The following is a 14197-nucleotide window of genomic DNA, read 5'->3' on the forward strand; positions in this document are numbered from 1 at the left end:
ACTCACTCCGCGCGCAGGGTTATCATCTAGTTTACATTAAGTGTAAATACTATGCATATTAACAACAGCAAAGAAAGTATGGACATTATTATAAGTGTGATTTGTTTTCACAATTTTGAAAATTTAACACTTAATATCTTTTCTGAAATAAAAATATTTCACAAGCAATGCAAAAATAATTTTTATAAATCCAAAAATCAAAGGTAAAAAAACAAATGTTAAATTTATATTCTATGTATAAACTGATTGAACTTATACATCTCTAAAGAAAGTAGAGACATTATTATAAGTTAGATTTGTTTTCACAATTTTGAAAATTTAACACTTATCTTTTCTAAAATTAAAATATTTCACAAGCAATGAAAAAATATTTTTATAAATCCAAAAATCAAAGGTAAAAAAATTAAATTATATTCTATGTATAAGCTGATTGGATTTATACACCTCTAAAGGACCAAATGACAGGATGGTACGTTCAGTTTGTTTTCACATTTTAAAATTTTAACATTTAACTTTTTTTGAAAACAAAATATTGTTAAAAACCTTAATTAAATCAAAATACTATACATCAAATACAGAAAACTTTGAAATTTAGTGCAAGTGACAAATTTACAATACAGAAAAACATATTAAACATATACACTTCTAAGAGACTATAGAAAATTCTAAAGACATGGTATAAGAGTTTGGTTTGCTTTCAACATATCGAAAATTTATCAACTAGATCTTTTTCAAAGTGAAAATATTTTGTAAAATATATAAAAAGACGTGGCAACATATTAGACCATATTAAACTTTGAAAGTTAGTGTAAGTAACAAATTTACAATACGAAAAACATATTAAACACTACACCTCTAACATATTTATCACTTACACATTTTCCAAAGGGTGAAAATTTTGTAAAATATATATTAAAAAAATAAGAAAACAAGTGAAAACTAGCAAAGAGAGAAAGTGAGAGTGAGAGTGAGAGTGAGAGTGAGTGAGAGTGAGAGGTGGAACTTTCTTGGTTCCTTTTACTGAGGGAATGTATTTGTAATCTGTATTGAAAAAGAAAAAAATACAATATGATATACTTTTTCATCATCTATTTACAATTTATTTATAGTTGGACATACTTCCAACTTGTGGAGTACTTTTTTGTTGTGATTTCTCTGAAATGCTCTTTTAACTAACAAACCAAATATTTCTTTTTAATCAATTAAGTATTTTTTTATTTATATCTAATTTTTTAGTTTACTCTTTGCTCTTCTGTCGATAAACAATCCCAAGTAACTACATACTAATTCTTCATCAACTGACGGCAAAGTGTAGAATCTAAAAATATTCTTACAAACCATAATCCACTTTTGTCTCTCCTTCACTATTGACAACAAGGTCTATTACTGGCCGTTTGGAAACTTCATGGACAAGAGAGACAATAAGATCAGGGAGAAGCTCGTGAGCGTGAAGCATTCCACAGAGGTGAAAGCATTCGACGAACAAACCGCCATTGTGAAGCAGAGAGGAAGAAGGTGGAGGTTAAGCTACAAGTGGCGAGCATTGAGAAGCTGATGGAAGAAACCATTAAAGCTCTTCATTCTCAAATCGATGCTCTTAATCAAGACATTGTCAACGCTTACGTCTTTGAAAAAACAGAATTCTTTATTGTTTGGTCTTTCTCGTACTCATTTACAAGTAAGTAAGATGGAAAATTTCTCTGTCTCTCTCTTTTGGATTGTTGTTTCTAATTTCAAAGAAAATAGCTTTATTTGTAATTTAGTGGATAACAATTCACTGACCACAACCACTATTGTCTATCAAATTGTCGACCACATCCACAAGACTATCCAATTCATGCCCACATCCACAGGTTTTCGAAGACGACTGAACATTTACTCCCAAACACAACTAAACCACAACTATCATGACCACAAATTTTGGGCATACCAACACCATTGTCCAAGCTCCTGTCAACTAAATTCACTAACCACGACAATAATGCGTCCATAACCAAGCCCTTCACTACATCAAAATTCATGACCACAACTGCTTCCTGCCGCACACAATTCAACCACAACTACCTTAACCACGGCTTAGACACCAACCATCAAATCAATCATCAGCTGTGCTAAAAGCTCAGAGCTCCGTAAATCTGACACATATTAATTATAAACCTACGTTACTGCTTTTAGTAGCGATGTACTTCTTTTAACAATAGCCGTCGGATCCCTTTCAAAAATAACTAAATCTAACGGCTCGCCATAAGGCCCACTGTCTCATCTACCCATTAATTGCAACCGAACAATCTAACTAGATACTCAAACCTAGTTCTTTCGACCTTTATTTCTTAACCACGAAGTCCATCCCGTCCAATGAAGGGGCTTTTTTGGAAGAGAAAATGAAAAAGTAAGTCACAAAGTATTCCTCAAGTCCAGAGTATGCGAAGATGCAAACAAAACAGGAAAATTAACCTTCTATGTAAACAACTCATTAAAAAAGGGACAAGGGACGAGTATATATATACAATATCACAACGGTCAGATTTTGAATAACGATTTTTTTCTTTTTCTTTTTCTTTTTCTTTTTACTGCATTTGGCTCTTGTCACCAACGGCTATATTCTTCTTCTCCATCCTAACGACTATATTCTTCTTATTTGACACTCTGTCGTTTTGATGCTTATCTCCCGTGGACTATGATGGTAAAACGAGTCTTGCAAGGAGAAATAAGAGAATCACTAGATTTTGACCCGCGCTTAAAAGCGCGGGATTTTTTTTATTGATAAATTTATTGTTTGTTAGTTCACTAATATGTTTAAAGCTACGCGTTCGGTTTCGATTCAGTTTTTTAAGGTTTTAGTTCGGTTTCGATTCGATTTTTGATTTTTGATTTTTTATTCAAGAAATATAGGAATTGTTTAGTTATTTATAAGTTTGAGTTTGGTTTCAGTTTAGTTGTTTTGGTTTTTTGTTTGTTTTAGATACCAATTTTAAAAACCTGTTAAAATCTTGAGTTCAATTTGGTTCTGGTTTGGTTCTCGCTTTAAGCATAATCTTAAATAATTCAGGTAAAAGTCATATTTTTATTTTTGGATGAAATATCAGATAATTCAGATAAATTTAAATATTTCTTATAAGAATATCTGAGTGATTAAGTTTTTTCAGTATTAATAATTCACATTTTTATTGAACAGATGAAAACATTTGTGATTGTTATAGCGGTTTTGCACCTTGCGTGGAAGTGAAATATTAACGAACCTATATTGTTTGAACCATTTTATTAAGAGGAATTAGTTGAACCATTTTGTAAATATATTAAGGTAGACAAAATTTTACCGACCATATATTTTATACACCATTATATGTATGTATTATTTTCAGGATTTAGAGTTTATGATTATCCTTCTACATATATACACATTTAGGGACACTGCTCTAAGGTTGACAAATATATAACTGTAAATCATTTTAATATAAACTCCATGGACTATATACAAATATAAAAAATCAATATTGTTAAACTTGTGTATTCAGTAGGTCTGATATGTGTCTAATAAGTGTATTTTTAGCTTTACCAGTCAAAACTATGTGAAGTCGTGAACCATAAATTGTTAAAACCATAAGTAAATATTTTCTGATTGCATAGTCTATATGTCATGTGTTTAAATAATGATAGTCCACTCGTGAATCTCACAATGTTTTGTTTACATGAAAGAAATGAGTATTATTTATTATTAATTAATATATAGCTAATTATCTTTTAGGCTATATTGTAGATATGATCGGCAAATATAAAGTATCACAGATGGCTTTTTTGATTCATGTCACAAAAATTTAAAATATTTTATTTAAGGCAAATCTTAGAAAATTTAGGAAATCTAGTTATATCACCTATTATATTGATTAAATCATTGTTAAAAAAATATATGGTAATATATTGTTAGTATAAATTTAAGATAAGACCAAAATATTAATACTCTAGTGAAAAAGTCTAACAATCTTGTATATGTGGATTTTTTCAGAATGATTATCTTTTAATATAATAGATACTAGCAAAGTTGACTTGGACTATGTTTCATTGTCTTTTTTTTTTTGTCACACTCCAGTTATATGTGCTTAATTCATCATTACCGTTTGGTTTTAGTTAAACACTAACGTTAAAAATATATATATTGATTTACTAGCGCGCTAATTAATTACTTTAAGAGATAACTTTGCATCGGTTACTCTTAATGTCTGCGCTCTCTTTGATCATGTCCTATTGACAATTTAGCAATCTCGAGCACTGACAAGAGTGATATATAACACTGAAACGGCCCTTTCTGCTTCAAGAGAGACATTCCATAATGGGTTACATAAACATAATTTCAAGTCGAACTGGATTATATTACAAACAAAGGCAGTTGAAGTCTTTATGACATGTTAACAGACTTCAAATCATCTTTCAGGCGGAGTTGTGGTTCTCAGCGAGCTTCGTACTGAACAACTGCAAGAGGATCAACATTCATACCATTATGAGGAAAGAGATTGATCCACACAAACTAGACTGGGACGTAGTTACAAACTTATAAATACGGAAACCTGATCCCTAGCACAATTGTGTTTATTTAAACAAACATAATTAAAAAAATCATGCCACCAGTGTCATAACTCACTCATATAACATAAGAACAAGACCAAAAGATCAGTACAAGAAACCCAAGGCAAAATAAGGAATAAGGTTAACTCTCACCTCTACGGGTACGCTTCTTGTATAGGATACGGTATCCACACTCTCTGCACTGGATCACATCCCCAGACTTCAAAGTATTCTCTTGTCCACAATCTTCCAAAACCAAAACCCATTCAGACAAAACAAGTTTTGCAAACTAAAGATAAATTGCAATGATAATCTATCAAGAAATTGTATAATGTCTGAGGCTGCTTGGGAGAAGCAGCAAAAAAAAAAGGCAGAGCTCCTCCTCAAAAGACCTCAAGTCATTAAGATCAAACCAATACAGAGAAGTATCGAAAAGATCAGATTGATTTATGCCTCCTAACTAAGCCCAATTATGAAATTCGAAAGTTCATAAGGCTACTCAAAAGAGGCATGCTTATAAATAAATAAATTTAACATTACAAAGCACAAAGCTTCGATCTTTAACAGAAGATGGGTTTGAGCATACCTCCGCAGACGTAAGTAACTGGTTCTGGCTGTTGATCCATTATATCCACTCGAATCTGACCTAATTCAACACACAGAGATTGAACTGAGTCTTTGGGTTTTTTCAAACGATTCTAAACAAGATCGGAAAAATATTGCCTAATCGAATCTTTTGCGCGATTTCACATTGAAATTAGACAAAAGAGATTGGATTTGTACTTACCAGACAAAGCTTAGGTTTCTCAGGAATTAGGGTTGTATGCGATGATCTCGAACACGAGCGTAGAGACGAGACGAGATACGTGTCTGGTTTTAACATTTACCCTACGTGTGGGCTTATTTATAAAAGCAATTTATATATGGGCTTCCGATAAAAGCCCAGCCAAGTCAACGTCAACTGATTCGCTTTAGGCTTGAAAATTTGTTGTAAAAGTCATGTGTCTATTTAGACTATTATTGAAATAATATATTAAAGATACAATTAAATTCTTATTTTCTGACATTTATTAAACTATAAGATTTTTCATCACCATTTAGTTTTCTATAATTTTTAATGTTGTCAATATTTTTTATCTTCCAATAACATTTTTGTTTGTTGACATATATATATTACTTTTAATAAACCGAAAATGACTTAAGTATGAAGCCAATGTGAATGTTAAAAAAAAAAAAACTGTTTTGCTGAAGCACATATTTGGTTGAATGGATATAGGACGTGATTGCGTGCCCATAGCTATTACATTGCATATCAAGATTATATGTTAGTGAAATTAGCTATTTAATGTATTTTCAAATTTAAAGGGATTTTTACTCGAGGCAGATAATAATAAACTGTTGATTAAATGATAAGAAGACATTAATACCACGCCTTGACGTTTATTGGAATGATACATGTATATTTAGCCAATTAACTATATATATCCGTAAAAGAAGTTTGACTCTCTTCTAGTGGAACATGAATCGTCCTCAAAGAACATAAACGGTCACAAAGGTCGAAGAAACCTATTAATACAATTTACAGAGGAATACATTTAATGAGACTATCGATCCTCTTAATTTAACTCCTTATATATAAGGACATGGTGTTTAATTGGAAAACATCCAGATGATAAAATGGAAGTTCATGAGTCTAAAACATTAAGCCAATATAGCAGTATGCAAAAATTACTTCTGGTTGGATAAGGAGATTTTTCGTTTTCATATTGTCTCTAGCTAAAGCCTTTGCTTCTGCCACAAAAATCACTGCGGCATCACTTGATGTTCGAGGTAATGCTAAATCATTTTCAATATTCTTATATTGTTTGCTATTGTTACAATCTGAATCACCACAAGAAAACTCAAATAGCTAGCCTGTCAAATTCTTTCTCAGTGTTCTGTATTAATTTTGTATTTTGGTATATAGTTGGACTAGGGCGTCAGTACAACAATGGAAATGCGAACGTGAAAGAACTGGAGAGGCTTGGTTTCACCGTGGTTCATGGTATCAACGTACACACTATGTCCTCAGATATCGCCTGTCTCGATATGACAGAATTGTCTTTAATTTTCCTCATGCAGGGTAAGGTTTGACCCTTAGAAACAGTGTTTTTATCTTGTACTTGTGCATGTATTGAATTAGAGAGGCAAACTATATGAGATCCGAGATTCAATTAATCAATCTGCTCTAATAATATGGCATATACAGTTTTTGAATAATATTCTATACATAATTGTATTGAAATTTGAAAATAATATAAATTTTTTATAATATCTTTCCGACCTTTAAACTTCTCAAAAAAATCTGATTGTATATATTTGTATGATGGTTTATTTTTGTGGGGGTATTCATACACTCTGATACCACTTGTGGGGGTTATGATACCCACTTGTTACGGAATACAAACTCATAATACCCATGTCCCTTTTACTACTGATACGATTCAATCCTTGTTCATGACTCAAGAATTTTTTACCCAGTTCACAGCCGCAGCCGCTACATCTGGAGTGGATCCAGGATCCACAACATCTACTATGAAGTATCGGAAAACACCTCCGATATGGTTTACAAAATCATAGACTCTCTCTGTTCCTGAGTATGTAAACCCTAGAGAGTATATGAGATAATACAAGAGAAGTACATGGCTAAGAGCTAAGCCTAAGATTACATATCTATCACTAACTTACTCTATCTCTCCAAGAGACGCCATTGAAGCTTCCGCCTCCTAGAGGCTCAGCTTGAGCTTAGAGATCCCTGTCGTGATCTCTCATTCTTTGTATCAGCACTTGACCTAATGGGCTTCAACGATTAGGCCCATATATTGTCTGCGCGTAGCTTGTGCAAGCCGGCCCAACATTGAACATGTCTGATGGGCTTTAACCAAACCTCACAAAACTCCACCTGTTTGGTCCAAGTCCATAGCCCTTACTTTGTGTCGATACCTATTGATGCTTGAGCAAGCCTGCTCATCTTCTGCATCTCCTTATCTTCTCTTATCTCTTCTCACTTCTCTCAGCTCCACCTTGAGCCAAGCTTGAAGTTCTTTCATGATCTTCTTTAAACTTGCATAAGCTTCAACTTATACACTACAACTGCTTAAGTAGATTAAACACTTTAATCCATTTAGCTGCATCAATGAACATAGACATCACGCCTGATGAAAGGTATGTGACAATCCCATTGTCATTCTGAATTTCCATCACCTTCATCTAGTGTCTTGAGTTGCGAACCCAGCTGCTACCCTCCAAGTGCCAAGCTCAACTCCTCATTGACGTCGTGTTATTTCATCTTTTACTCCTTGTGAACTTATCAACAACACAACCTTGCTGTCAAAATCACAAACTTGTTCAAGTGCTTGAACAGAAACCTGAACATCTTTCTGCAAGTTGAGTTCCTCCTTGGCCTTTCGATTCCACTCATGTGCACTGAGCCTTGAATCAAATTCCTTGAATACTGTGCAACAATTTTCGAACCATATATGCTTCAGACTTGAAACAACCTCTGATTATCTACTTGTTTAAAACACTCTAGCCTTGAACACGTTTTGTACCGCTGCTACTCTAAACAGGACATGCCATCCAATCATCACTGCTGGACAGACTTTCGACACAACTTTGGTCCACCCTTCATGTTGTTAACATAAATTGATACCACATAATTCTCCTTGAATCAACTGCAAACCCTTGAAGTCACTCATGCTCCATATCTCTGAAACAGTTTTTGACTTACCCTTGATGTTCTTAAACATATTACACTTGAGCATCACTTTGTGCCGCTGCACACTTAAGCAGGACACGCCGCCTAAAACCACATGATTAGGAAGACTATCGACACAAATATCTTTGCTCCACCATCTGATCAAAATGTGCTGCAATAATAGAACCTCCACTAATAGATTTGGACCCCACTGCTAGTTGAATGAACTGAGCCTCATACCATCGAATCCATGATACGCCTTGGCTCTCCTCACGAGCTGCCTGTGATATATTTATCTAGAATCCCTGATATCCCTCCTTTTCTCAGCTATGAATTCATTATCTCAATACCCTTCTTGTATTAAGATGTCTCCAAACACCAAAACATGTGCATCACCATCAACGACTTGAACATGCATGTTAGTCATTGAACCCGCCATTAGCCTGATGAATATCTGGCCATCGATGAGTATCTGGCCATTTCCTAATGGACTTTCATGAGGACACTGCCTCAATATTCCCTGTGATGCGACCATATATCCAGAACCACACTTGCTCTGTTCCCTTAAATGCAATCGGCTTTTCCTTACAACCCTTCTGCAACACCCTTCACGCTGACTAAAGAATACCATCTGAAACATCCATGAAACACTCATATCATTCAAGGTTTTAAGGCGTCCCCTAGTTCCAAGAATTCCATGAGATACCGAGCTGAAATACCCACATAGATTAGAACACCATCTGCGACTGATATACCATGTAGATTCAATCCAAGAACACCGTGAAAACCCTCACTGAATCTTCAGACAATCCCATACAAAACCAGTGCGAAACCCCTTGTGTTCCACTATGCTTTCAGTTTCAATAACTTGCAGAATATGAAGAAATCCGAAACTCCAATGCATATAGTCACACACTCCTTGTGACTGTAGATCGAAGACATCTCTGAAACCTCTCTTTCTTATGCTAGCAGCCTGCCACCATCTTGACTTGTGAGTAACCCGAAGTCCTTCTCACACAGTAGCAGATTCTTGTACCCCTGGAGAACTCTAAAGAGACCCTGATTTCATAAACTCGAAATCATCTCAACTGATTCAACTGACTTGTGAATCATTCCTCCATAAACTTGTGCAGCTGCAGTGAAGAACGTCCAACAGTTTTCTTTCTTCTCTTGTAAACCGAAAATCTCTTTGACCTGATCTTGTAACTTGGTTTATCCTCTGATTTTAACTCTGATTAGGTTAAAACCACGTGACCACCAACTTCCATTAAACCTTGCGAGTTTCTTCTGTCTCGCTTGAAAACTTCTTCATATGTCTCTCCTCCTCGAGACGTGGACTCCATGAATCAATGAGCTTGTGCTCTGATACCACTTGTGGGGTATTCATACGCTCTGATACCACTTGTGGGGATTATGATACCCACTTGTTACAGAATACAAGCTCATAATACCCTTGTCCCTTTCACTACTCATACGATTCAATCCTTGTTCATGATTCAAGAATTTTTCATCCAGTTCACGGCCGCAACGCGCTACATCTAGGGTGGATCCAGGATCCACAACATCCACTATGAAGTATCGGAAAACACCTCCGATGTGGTTCACAAGATCATAGACTCTCTCTGTTCCTGGGTATGTAAACCCTAGAGAGTATACAAGATAATACAAGAGAAGTACATGGCTAAGAGCTAAGCCTAAGATTACATATCTATCACTAGCTTACTCTATCTCTCCAAGAGACGCCGTGGAAGCTCCCGCCTCCTAGAGGCTCAGCTTGAGCTTAGAGATCCCTGTCGTGATCTCTCATTCTTTGTATCAGCACTTGACCTAATGGACTTCAACGATTATGTTCATATGTTGTCCGCGCGTAACTTGTGCAAACCGGCCCAACATTGAACATGTTTGATGGGCTTTGACCAAACCTCGCAATTTTTCTTTTATATTAATATAATATTATTCTTTGAACTATAATTTTATTTATTCTTAAACCTTAATTAACGATCCATTTTATATATATAGATATGCATACATCCGTTGAGTTATTGTTAGTGTAGTTAATAACATACACTATTAATTAGAGAGTATCCAATTTCGAGTTACTCCTAATCTCAATATTTTTTTTACCTTGAATTTTTGTGTGTATATTATATTTGCATGTATAACACAGGAAACACAAAGATGTTGTGAGAGGATTCATGGAGAGTGCCCGCCAGATGATTAACGAAGGTGGGGAGATTCATTTCACCTGTAAGACAATTTACCCATTTAATATGTCGGATATAAAGTCTCTAGCTGGAGAAAATGGTATGCGTCTAATCCAGCAGATGCAATTCAAGAAATGGATATTTCCAGGTTATTCATAAGTTTGAGAGTAACAGTGACTCTCACTTTCCTTTTACGATTTGTTGTTATTTCTATTCTTAAGATATAAACTCTTCATTTTTCATTATTAAAAATAATAATAATAAAAATATTTGAAAGGTACATTGCACATCGCGTATATTTTATATGCATGGTTTTTAATTATGGCCAAAACTAATATTGTAGAGACGATAAACATATATTGATAAACCCTTTAACAAAAAAAAAACATATATTGATGATGAGAGGGGTTTTTGTCTAGTCGTCAAAATGCAGCTATACGCAGTACGCACAACATGAATGATAATTGTTAATCTTAGTAGCGACAAAATGCAACCATACGCACAACATGAATGATAATTGTAATAAGAGATCATCATTATTTGATAGGAGATGTTGTTAGTTTAAAGAAGCAAAACCCACTAATATATAAAACTTGAGTTACGTATATATGGTGTTTAATTTTAGGTTGTCACAATACTTTATGGAAGATATGTGTTTTCCATAAGATCGGTGGCTTCAAATTATTTTGAAGTATGCAACTTGCAACTTTGTCTATAATTTATATATCTACAAGTTTAGCTTAGCACATAAATCTAAAGTAAACATTCAATGCTTGGTTTTCTTTTAAGTAATTATCCCCTTTTCATGCTCTCTAACTTTTCCACTTTTCTACTCTTTCTTGTATTCCTCTCATTTATTATCCGTTTTTTTTTCATTTTTTCGCAAACATACAAAATGTTGATAATTTTTCATTACCATGATAAGATAACGAAGTGATGTATAGTTGCTCTTCCATACTTGTGTGGATCATTTAATAATTTCCATGACTGTCACTGTAACAAGGTAATATATATGCAAAAGTAAATTCTCAAAAAAAAAATTCATAAATAAACATAAGAAATAAGAACATACTCATTCCATTTCAATGTTTTATAAAATATTTAATGTTTAATATATAAGATATTTTGATATTTAAACAAATGTTATTTATTATGAATAATTGTATTTTATAGCTTTTTGACAACTAGTTGAGTCATTTAAATTTAAATACTCTGGAAAGATTTTTTAGAGTTTTCACATTTATTAAGAATATAATAAATGTTTACAATTTAATTTATAATTTATTTTAAATACAATTCCAATAACTATCCACCAATAAAATTTAATTAATTCAAATATTTACAATTAATGTTTCTCAAAAATATACAATAGTATCTTAAATATATAGAAAATCTATTTTTGTGGAACAAAAATAAACTCTAGAAAATCTTACTTTCGGGAACGGATAAAATATTTAATAATGATTTTCTAAAAAATTCATGTCTTACTTTTATGATTTTAACCAAAACATTATACTCCATCAGTATATATAAGATTGATGTTTAAAAATTTGCTAATATATTAACAAAAATTAAATACATATGTTTCTTATTTTTATTTTGTTTGTAGTCTTTGTTTTTCTTCACAATAAAAATCTACCATTCCTAATTTTAGAATTTAATTAATATTTAAGTTGAAAGAAAATTGCATTAAATAAAATTTAAAACATCAAAGTAAATAAAATGTGAAGCATCATCTTTTGAATACGAATAGAGTATTTTGAAAGAGAGTGTTATCAGACGCACACATATTTAAACAATTATTTATAGGAAATAATAAAGTAGTGATGTTTGATGATTCCAGGAAAGTATACTTCCTTGGAGAATCAAAAAGATTGATACATGCAAATCCCAATGTCAATAAATGAACCAAAACTCAGACCATGTTCATCTGTTTCTTTTTTCCTTCATATCCAATTCAACTTTTCTCCCAAGATCTCTCTCCTTCCTTCACTCTATACATACTCTTCAATCCTTTTACAATCTTCTTCACAACTCTCTCTTCTTTGACCCACAAAAGGGTTTTTTCTTCATCAGCATCATCACATTCTCTACATACCGAAAGTTTCAACCTCTTCCTATTCGCTCTTTATTTTATATAGATAGTAAAAAAAATCTTGATTGTAGTAATGGCTGAGTTAAAGAGTAAGTTAAATAAAGGTCACGCTTTTACAAGCAAATGTGCTTCCTTGGTGAAGGAGCAACGTGCTCGTCTCTATATTCTTCGTCGTTGCGCTACAATGCTCTGCTGCTGGTACATCCAAGGCGATGAGTAATAATGAGATGAATCTTTTCCTTGATTATATCATCCTAATGGCTATATATATATATCTACATGTCGCTAATCGCTAGTTCTTGAAGCTCCATAGACACTGAAGCTCTCCTTTGGCTGTTTTGGCATCTCCTACAAGAAACTTTATTTCTCTCTTTCTCATCTGTTCTGATGCTAAATCCTTTTACACTCAACACATTTTTTAACCTGAAAGATCAAACTTTTAGGTTTTATTTTTTGGTTTGCTTCATGGGTGAAAGAGAGAGAGAGAGAGAGATAGCAAGAGATTTTAACCGCCATTCAAGCATACTAGAGATGCTGATATTATGTAAGAAACTGAATATCTTTGAAGTCCTTTGGTTGGTTTCACTTTGACAGGAGAAGACTGTTTTGGTTTCATCAGTGGCATATCTTCTGTAACATTTCCAGTTTCATTTCTTGTTTAATTGCATCATTTTCTTGTAAGAAAAATAAGTCTATGGTATTGTTGAACCATGTAGACAAAAGTATTCTTCTGTACTATCTCAAATTTTTTAATAATACAACAAGAGCTTTCACTCTTCGCCATCTAGAGATCCCAAATCCTACTGACCATAGTTTTCGTAGTCCAAAGTTTCATGTCTATGATCGCTATACTGCTAGATCCAGTATTTGAAAAGAAACATCATGTAAATGGGAACGTTGAACGCTGCAATGAGTATGACATCATGATTGTACGTATAACAAATATACGTTTTTTAAAATCCAAGTACCTTTTCGTACAGAGCAAAATCACCTGTTGAAGATGTAAAGTTATGTCACTTGCTTGATCGTTCAAGACTTCAAGTTAATATCCACATGCCCAAAATAAGACCAACAATAAGTTTCCCACACATTGACTGGCCAGATAAAATGTAAATGGCAAGTTTATATTTCGTTGGTCAAGTATGAGACCTCAATAAAACGAAACACACATGATCAGAGATGCTGAAAATCAAGTTATAATAGAGCTTCGAAGATGAGGACAAGTTTTTCATGATTATTTTATTAAACCCTTCAAAATATTCTAATGCCAGTTTTATATTTTTATTGGTTTATATTTTTTTTTTGTCATCTGATAGATTATATTAAAACTGGTAAAATGCAGTCGAATACACATAAGCCGACAAGAAACACTTTTTTTCCGGAGCCACAAGAGGCAAAGATCGAAATCTTTCCGGAGTCATAAAAGAAAACTACTAGATATCTAGGAAAAAGAATGACCAGGAGTTCAAACATAAGCCAAAAGTCGAGACAAAGGTGAGGGAGTAGACGTGATGATTGCACTCCAAGGTGAAGAGCGCATCGATCTCCAGAAGAAGGATAGAAACAGGTCGAAGAAACTTCAGAGAAATGGGTAGAGGACCT

At 33.5% G+C, this 14197-nt stretch overlaps 1 protein-coding gene, 1 long non-coding RNA gene and 1 pseudogene across 2 annotated transcripts; 2 read left to right on the top strand and 1 right to left on the bottom strand.

Moving 5' to 3' along the window:
* Nucleotides 1-4262: 4262 nt before the first annotated feature.
* On the bottom strand, nucleotides 4263-5441 carry LOC106298929. The gene is made up of 4 exons (XR_001261616.1): nucleotides 5348-5441; nucleotides 5147-5206; nucleotides 4714-4806; nucleotides 4263-4467 (listed from the first exon to the last, which is right to left on the bottom strand). It is a non-coding gene; the product is annotated as an uncharacterized LOC106298929 (long non-coding RNA).
* A 796-nt stretch (nucleotides 5442-6237) lies between these two features.
* On the top strand, nucleotides 6238-10659 carry LOC106297365 (annotated as a pseudogene).
* A 1798-nt stretch (nucleotides 10660-12457) lies between these two features.
* On the top strand, nucleotides 12458-13225 carry LOC106299641. The gene has a single exon (XM_013735699.1). It carries the CDS (start codon nucleotides 12669-12671, stop codon nucleotides 12813-12815), a length of 147 nt encoding a protein of 48 aa, XP_013591153.1. The 5' UTR covers nucleotides 12458-12668; the 3' UTR covers nucleotides 12816-13225.
* The last annotated feature ends 972 nt before the right edge of the window (nucleotides 13226-14197 follow it).

This window comes from Brassica oleracea, chromosome C6 (genome assembly GCF_000695525.1).
Source record: "Brassica oleracea var. oleracea cultivar TO1000 chromosome C6, BOL, whole genome shotgun sequence".
NCBI lineage: Eukaryota > Viridiplantae > Streptophyta > Magnoliopsida > Brassicales > Brassicaceae > Brassica > Brassica oleracea.